At 40.3% G+C, this 8,394-nt stretch overlaps 2 protein-coding genes across 4 annotated transcripts; both read right to left on the bottom strand.

Moving 5' to 3' along the window:
• Positions 1 to 2,432: 2,432 nt before the first annotated feature.
• On the bottom strand, positions 2,433 to 4,662 carry LOC146653341 (E3 SUMO-protein ligase ZBED1-like). Its single transcript, XM_085429154.1, has 3 exons — positions 3,529 to 4,662; positions 3,100 to 3,352; positions 2,433 to 2,929 (listed from the first exon to the last, which is right to left on the bottom strand). Exons 1-3 carry the CDS (start codon positions 4,644 to 4,646, stop codon positions 2,513 to 2,515), a joined length of 1,788 nt encoding a protein of 595 aa, XP_085285280.1. The 5' UTR covers positions 4,647 to 4,662; the 3' UTR covers positions 2,433 to 2,512.
• On the bottom strand, positions 3,548 to 7,579 carry LOC146653340 (uncharacterized). Of its 3 annotated transcripts, none has more exons than XM_085429159.1 (5): positions 7,389 to 7,579; positions 6,322 to 6,449; positions 5,953 to 6,017; positions 5,399 to 5,528; positions 3,548 to 3,681 (listed from the first exon to the last, which is right to left on the bottom strand). In XM_085429159.1, exons 1-4 carry the CDS (start codon positions 7,409 to 7,411, stop codon positions 5,439 to 5,441), a joined length of 306 nt encoding a protein of 101 aa, XP_085285285.1. In that variant the 5' UTR covers positions 7,412 to 7,579; the 3' UTR covers positions 3,548 to 3,681; positions 5,399 to 5,438. The 3 variants fall into 3 exon arrangements, with proteins under 3 accessions (XP_085285285.1, XP_085285284.1, XP_085285286.1); XM_085429158.1 differs by lacking the exon at positions 3,548 to 3,681 and adding an exon at positions 4,728 to 5,172; XM_085429160.1 differs by lacking the exon at positions 3,548 to 3,681 and adding an exon at positions 4,728 to 5,172 and having other exon boundaries at positions 6,322 to 6,446.
• Between the last annotated feature and the right edge of the window lie 815 nt (positions 7,580 to 8,394).

Below are 8,394 nucleotides of genomic sequence, written 5' to 3'. Positions count from 1 at the left end.
CTGAATTTCCGTACTTTTTTTTTTTTAGTAGTCTACACTCACAACATAAATATCTTTTAATTAATAATCAGATAATTTGAGTTTAGGTTGTAATATAATTGCATTGTGTTGCATCAAAATAATAAACTACAAGAAACACAAAAATATTGAAATTAAAGTATACAGTCTTTGAGTAAAGCTCAATTAATAAAATATAAAATATAATTTAAAATTTTTAGGTTAACAACAAATACAAATTTTGAGTACCCCATACTTAGAAGATATGAGTTTTTGTACTTAAATCTTTTGAGGTAATCAGTTTCCACAAAAGTTTTAACTTCAGTCAACTTGTTCGGGTTTACAGTGTGGTGTAAGCACTGTAAAATGTAGGGATTTGTGTGTAGAGTTTTGCAGTAACAGTTCACCAAATTTGAGTCATGTGTCAAAGCAGGGAATAGTGTTTATAGTTCAGGGAAATGGGTGAGCTTTTTGAACAATAGCGTTACGGTTTTGGAATTTTAGTTTAGAGGCCTGGTTATAGTGTTTAAGCAATCGAGAAAAACTGTAATCATAGAAACCACACCATATCACCTCTCCACATCCTCCTACTGTATGCCATACCTCCCTGTACCATCCATCTGACCGCCAATAAACTCCACCTGTGGTAATCTAATCCCTGGATGTCAGCCTCTCCTTCTGACCGAGGATAGTTACTATTGCAGCACCACCCAGCATTAAACTGACGTACACCATTCTGTACAATAGTATTTGTGCTAAAAAGTAGTATTTCTGCCAAATCATAGTATTACTGGTATTTCATACTATTTAAGTGAAATTACAGTGTTTCTGCAAAAACATTGCATTTCTGCTAAATCATAGTATTTCTGTAATCTTATAGTACTTGTACTCAATTATAGTATTTGTACCAAAACATAGTATTACTGGTAAATCATAGTATTTGAGCCAAAACATAATATTTCTTCCAAATCATAGTATTTGTGCCAAAGCATAGTATAACTGCACGATAAAGGTTCTTGAGCCACATCAGTGTTTGTGCTAAAACATAGTATTTGTGCTAAATCTTAGTATTTCTTCTAAATCCTAGTAATTCTGCTCAATGATAGAATTTCTGCTATGCTGTAGTACTTTTTTGCTAGATTGTAGTACTTCTGCTAAGTCAAAGTATTTCATGTAAATCATAGTATTTCTACCAATCCCAGTGTTTCTGCTAAATCATAAATAATGTTTTAGCACAAATTGTATGATTTGGCTCAAATACTATGATTTGGCAGAATTTTCTGTGTTTCAGCACAAATGCTATGATTTGGTAGGAAAAAAATATTATTTAGTATAAATACTAAGTTTTAGCAGAAATACTATGTTTAAACTTTAGCAGAAATAGCAGAATTTTTTAATGTGTGTTATGACTTTTGACCATTGAAATCAATGTGGTCACTGATTTTGCATGCCGGGTTGAGCTGTGTTTTAGCTCAGTGAGATGAGCAGCCGTTCTCGGAGTGGGAGGCCCGGGTTCAAATCCCGCTTGTGGCAACAATATTTTCAGTTCACAGTTGAACTTTAACTCTTTTCAATTTTTAGCTTCTTCACCCATTTTCAACACAAATTCCAGCTCTTTCAGCAAAAACCTCTTTTCAGCAGAATTCTGCTCATTCAACTCTTTTCAGCAGAAATTCTGCTGATTCACCTCTTTTCTGCAAAGTTTTGAGCCTTTTCACCTCTTATCAGCACAATTCTCAGCCGCTTCTGCTCATTTCAGCACAATTGTCAGTCTCTCCACCTCTTCTTTGTGAGAATCAGTTTGGCAGAGTGAGATGAGTAGCTGCTTTGAGACAAGAAGGACCAGGTTCGAATCCTGCTCAGGGCAACATTTTTTTCCAACTTTTTCAGCTTTTTTCTGCAGACATTTTCAGCGTTAAGGCATCCACACAGCATTTTCGCAGGAAATGCAAATTTTTCTAGTTAATAATCAGCTCTGCACAGGAGCAGAAGCAGAGTCCAGCCTGTTGCTCTTACAGTATTATACTTAGTGCTGTCAAGAGATTAAAAAAAAATAGAGATTAATTAATTATGATTTTTAATTAATTGATCTAATTAATCTCTTTTTTAATCTCACCTAAAAATAGCTGAGGAAAGCCCTCAACTTATTGTGGCAGACCAAAAGACTGATATAACAAAGAAAGTGACTTTATAAAGTCATTTATTGTTTAACAAACGTTAAACAGATGCAACCATTTACATACTGTTGTATTCTTTTGTAAAATAAGTGGAAAAATAAATACAAATAAAATCAAATAAATTAAGTGCTGCAAGTTAGCACATCAGAGTTGCTCTTTTCTGAGCAATACAGCACTGAAATTCCTCTGCTTCAGATAATGAAAAATAAAACTGACATTGCAGTGCTGCAAGTTAGCACATCAAAGTATTCTTCCATCACAAAAAAAAGTGCTGAACATCAAGCAATCTATTCTAGTAGGCTACAAATGACACAGCAGCTATGCTGACCACATGTGTCTCATTTCTTCTTCCTCAGCCAGTCGCTAAGACACACCAGCCTGGTAACATTTTCTGGAAGCAAGGCTGCCCTTTTCTTTTGCACTATGTGGCCTGCAAGGCTAAAGAGTCTCTCACAGGGTACAGAGGTAGCTGGGGAGGCCAGGTACTTTTGTGCTAGGACTGACAGCTTTTCATAGACTCCTGAGTGAGCATACCACCACTGCAGGGGACAGTCATCAATACTGATGCTGGGTTCTGCTCTGTAGCGCTGCAGCTCTCCAGACTCAATTCCATCTTCTGAGTCAGAGTCAGACCCCAGAAGGAGTTCGCTCCTCCTCTTCTTCTGAGCTGGTCCATCATCCTCTGTGGAGGGCTGGAGACTATCTGCTCTTCTGGGCTCTGCTGCCTGGAGCATATTCTCCAGAATGGTCCACACCTGAATGAATGAATGAATGAATGAATGAATGAATGATTGTGATTAAAACTAAGTGCTTTTTATTTTATTTTATTTAATCTTGTAAAGAACTTTGTGTTCCATATAATAAATAAAAGTTTGATTTGATAATGAATTGGACTCATTAGTCCAGCTTAACCTTATTGTCCTACCTGTTCCCTCTTTTCTCTTGGAAGACATTTCAAATCCTTAAACTGTGGATCCAATGCTGTGGCCACCTTGAACCATATCTCGTTGCCATTAGCTCGTCGTGCTGCCAGATCCTTCTGGAAGGCATTCTTGAACTTCACCACGTAGGCAGGATCATCATCAGTAATGTCCATGACACGGTACAGATGGCGAAAAGCAGGCAGCACTACAGAGCAAGAGACGTAGGCCTCACCACCCAGCAGCTCTGTCACATACCTGCAGAGGTGGAGAGGTTTGCTAAATAAACCTAGCTGGATTCATTTAAATCAAAGTGTAACTGATTTCCAATTTAATTGTCCTTAAAAGTTCCTTGTTATGTTCATTAATTTTGATTTTACACATGTAACAGTAGTTTATATAATTAAAATGGGAAGGTGTTTATTTGAACTTACTTGCATGGTTCAAGCAGGAGCTCCAGCCTCTGCAGTTTCGCCCACTCAGCTTCGGTTGGCAAGACCAACCTGTGGTTCTGTTGGTCCAACGTAGCCTGGACAGCCTCTCTGTTACATAGGAGGCGTGAGACCATTGCGAGAGTCGAGTTCCACCTGGTGGGTACATCCTGTATAAGTTGATCGCTCTTCTTTCTGAGTGCTACTTGTTGTTGGTTAAGTTCTGTGGTACTCGCAGGGCTTTGTTTAAAATGACCAACAATCTTGCGGCACTTTGCCAGTACACCGACAAAACCACTGCTATCGAGACATACCGTGATGGTCCTCTGGAGAATGTGAGCATTGCAGGCGATGTGCTCATATGGAAGTGCTCTCATAGCAGCCAGCATGTTTGCTGCGCTGTCTGTGCCAATGGTGGATATCTTGTTTTCAATACCCCAGTCATTTGCTACCTTGAGGAACTGTTCGGCGCATTTATCAGCAAAGTGCCTGGTTTCTGTTCTCATGACGGTCAGTGCAAATGAGTTGAGGTTCCACTCACTATCAATAAAGTGTCCAGTCACCCCAACATAGCTGTGGTTGCCAGCTGAGGTCCAGTGATCTCCGGTTATAGCAACACAGTTGGGAGAATCCTCCGCCAAAATCTCAAGTTTGTTTTTCTTTTCGCCGTCGTACATTTTGCTGATTTTGGTCGTTACTGTAGTCCTGCACGGCGGCTTGTATGACGGGTCATTGGACGCAATTTGCAAAACCTCTGTCAATCCTTCGTCCTCTACTATATTTATCGGCCTACAGTTCATCGCTATCCACTTGGCAATAACATTAGTCAGCCTGTCGGTCGCAGACTTGCTCATACGAGGGGTATTCTCTAGTTTTGTTTGGCGAAAAGCTTTGCTCTGGCTTGCTATATTGCTAACGTCTTCACTGCTAGCTGTTGCTGCACTCGCGGCTGGGTGCTTTGCGTTGAGGTGATAGGCCAAACTTGAGCTGCTTCGGTGGTAAGCAAACTCCTTCTTACACTCTAGGCAGACCACTTTACCTTTGTCAATGGTGCCGTCGGGGCGTTTATGAAATACAAATTTCCCGTTCATTGGGCCAACAACTCTCAGATGCGCCTCCATATCCACACTGTAAGCTAATCACCACTTCTCACCTTGACCTCACGACGTGACTCCACCCCCAACAAGTCAAGCACAAGGAGCCCAGCACATAAAAACGGATTTTATAACATAGCAACTCTCATACAAAATCAATGACGTCAAGAGATTAAAAATTAGATTAACGAGATTAAAAAACATAACGCGCTAAATAGCATTGTAATTAATTAATCGCAATTAACGCGATAATTTGACACCCCTAATTATACTCATAATAAAAGTACAGTAACCGTGGTTAGTCACTGAGCAGCCCGGTGCGTTTCTCTTGATTTCTTTAGTCAGGGTAAATTCATTCACCTGCACGGGTTAGCTAAACGAACTTTATAAAACAAGTTTCCCCTACAGCCGAGTGCTCACCTAAGGACCTAAGTTAAGGATTAGCTTACACACACATTTAACTTACCGAAAATAAAACGGTGGGGCCTCAGGTCCTCCTGTCTGGTAGTCACTTTGAAATAGCCGGTAATGTAAACGCTGGACCTCTCAGCATCTGCCATTCCCGAACAGACACATGCAAGTTTGTCCGTGACCGCAGCCGCGTTGTACATTTATTTCAGTTTCAATATTTTTTTCAGTTTCAATATTTTTTTCGGTTTCATTTCAAGGTGGCATCGTTCTGATCCCATACACACACAAATCCTGATTTACAAGTACAAAATATTTATGAGCACAATTTGAGCCCATATACTCTCTACCACAGCTGCCTTTGAACTTGCCTGGGCCAGGTCTGAGTCCAGCTTTGCTACTCCTGCCAGGTCACATGACACAGGGGTGTGCTCTGATGTCAGCAGGCAGGTCAGTGGAGCCCTCTGGTGGTGGATATATGGCAGTGAAACAGGAGGAGGCCTGAGAACAGACAGCAGGCTTAACTAGCAGGACAAAGTAGCATGTAGTACTTGAAGGAGTCGTCACAGCCAATCAGCTCTCAGGAAAATGGAACATCACATAAATATTTCTCTTCTTTGATTTTCATCAATGTATTTCGTTTGATAGATTTTCCGTCAACACTTCTGCTTGATTAGAAGCTCATAGGCAGTTCCTGTCACTCTACAATAAAACAATGTAAAGGCTGCGCTCTCTGCCCTCCCTAATTTGACATATTTTGTTGTTTTGTGTGTGTGTTTGTCTGTGTGAAGTTTTGATGTGTATGTGAAAAACACAATTTTGAAAACACTGGAAAAAGACCTCAAGACATGTTTTCCTTTACTTTCTATGAAACAACAATTCCCACCAAGGCTTTTCAGTGTGAAATTTAGTGTATAGAAAATACCTGTGCCAGGTTGTCTCCATCTAGTGGTGAACATGGCCTCACCACTACATCAAGTGAGCTTTTCACTGTGCACAGTGACACAAAAGTCATTTAACAATTTTTTAAAAAGCAATGTTACAGATTCAGTAAGAACTGAAGTTTATCATAATCCTTCAAGTTTGACTCAGTAACAGCAGCTTTTTAATATTATTGGCTAGATTTTAGAGTCACATTTATATGAAATGTCAAACAATCACAGAGTGACACTGAACTAAACAATCAATGCCATGTGAGTTGTTCTTGTTTGTTCTTTATCTCGGATTTATTGTAAGCAGCGGGAGTAGAAGCTAAAGAAAAATAGTAAAGATATGAATGAATCTCTGCTCTTACAGCTTTTATTGTGCCATAATGTCTGCTTTGAAACTGTCCTCTTGCTCATCTCTTGGATGCTCACCTCTTCTTCACCTGTTCCTTTCACCAAACTGCTGCACTCTCGTTCTCTGCTCTCGCCTCCTCTTCTGGTTATAATTAGAATGCAGTCAGCATGTGCCAAACAAACTCCCCCCAAATCGATCATGTTTGATATGATGATGACGTTTTTAACATCTTATTTATGCACTTGTTGGGTGGGAAAGAGTAAACAAAGATGGGGCATAGAAGCAGAACTGAGTCCTACATGTGGCGGGACAGTAACTGTGTGTGTATATGTAAGCATTTAAACACTGCAGAGAGTAGAATTAACAGTAACACTATTGTAGAAATTCATTTCACCGAAACAATAACGTGGCGCACCAGTGTGACACATGCACCAGTTTATTGTATTTCCAGACTTGCTTTCGGCACAATTTACAGTGCAGCTACTCTGTTTTTTGTCAGACTTGAAATAGCCGAAATACCTTCACACTACGGAACTTCTATGGCTCTTCCGTTCGACAATCTCTCCGGCATTGGAACCATCGTCTGTTTTCTCTTCGGTCACGCTCGGTTGATTTTTCTAGTCGGCACACTCATTTCCTCCATTACGCGCTGGCTCCATTACCCGCTGGCTGCTTCCCAAACAAACGTGCGGCTTGGCACTTGTGCTGTACGTAACAAGTCACGCGACGTGACGCTGCGGCTGTGATTGGTTCGGCTCTGCGCTACTTAGTTTGGATTGGCTGACCTTTTTTTTTTTTTTTTGAGGACAAGAGCGGCGAGGTCTATCGCGATAGCTTAATTTCTCTATCGAGTAAAAGTTATATCGCGATACATATCGTTATCGTTCTATCGCCCAGCTCTAGTTACAATTACATGCTCACGTCGTCACATCGAGAGTTTATTCATTAATCATCAGAGTTCAACAATGTTACATCCAGTTGAAAACAGCTTCACTAACGGCAGCAAAACAGGCTAACAGTATATACGAGCACAAAAACAGCCGTGCTTATCAACAGCTCGACATATCCTCAACAACTCACCTCAGTATGTGTAACCCGTTCATGTGTTACGCCTGTTGTTCTTGCGTTGTGTTCTGGCGTGAAAGTAAGAGGCAGGAGACAGTACTGGGTCTTTGGCTCTTTACTGCACATCTGCAACACAGAAATATGTGTCTGATCTGTGTGTGTCACGCGACTGCCAGTACACCTCTCCTCCGGCCATGCTGAAAGGAGCTGTGTCTGCAGCTTCATTAACACTACAATAATATAATGAATCAAATACAACAAATTGTTTTAAAACATTAACTTAAGCTCTCAAAAACAAAAAGCACAAACTAAATAATATGTCACTGAAAAAACATCAAAAACAACTTATAAGAACAATAAACAAAATAATTCAAAAACAAATAAACAGTCAGATAAATACAATTCAATAACCAGGACCCAATATTCTGGTACTTATAGTTCAAACATTATACTTCAGTACAATTATATTAATAACCGCCATCTAACAGGCAATACAACACTGTACTTGTAAAAACAATGAATGAAAGACTGCATCTCCAAAACATAAGAACATCTCCATACCTGCAACACAGAAATATGTGTCTGATCTGTGTGTGTCACGCGACTGCCAGTACACCTCTCCTGACGAAGGAAAAAAGAGTGCATGCTGTTAAAAAAAGAGACTGCCGCGAGTAGCCGCTAGCAATCAGGCTAACTTAGCATGCTAGCATTTTAGCTGCGTTCTCGGCTAAAACTCATAAGCGTATATTAGTGAACTCCGCCCTCCACAAAACTTATCCCGAATGAGTCTCTTAATGACAAACAAAAACGCGGCGGTTTGGCTGTATTCACATTGCAGCTTGGGATCTGAACAAACTTTAATTAGCTGAGAGCAAAGTGGCAGTGACTTACCTCCGGCCATGCTGAAAGGAGCTGTGACCGGGGCACACATGCACGCGCCTACGTCACCACGCAGCGCACACACACACACATGAACGCACTATACACATATGCAGCATATTTATTTTACTTGGTTTTAGAA

Source organism: Rhamphochromis longiceps, linkage group LG14 (genome assembly GCF_057381845.1).
Source record: "Rhamphochromis longiceps isolate RC_006_pf linkage group LG14, R_longiceps_female_GT1.1, whole genome shotgun sequence".
Classification (NCBI taxonomy): Eukaryota; Metazoa; Chordata; class Actinopteri; order Cichliformes; family Cichlidae; genus Rhamphochromis; species Rhamphochromis longiceps.
Note: the sequence above shows the minus strand (reverse complement) of the source record. Positions and strands in the feature narration are given on the sequence as shown.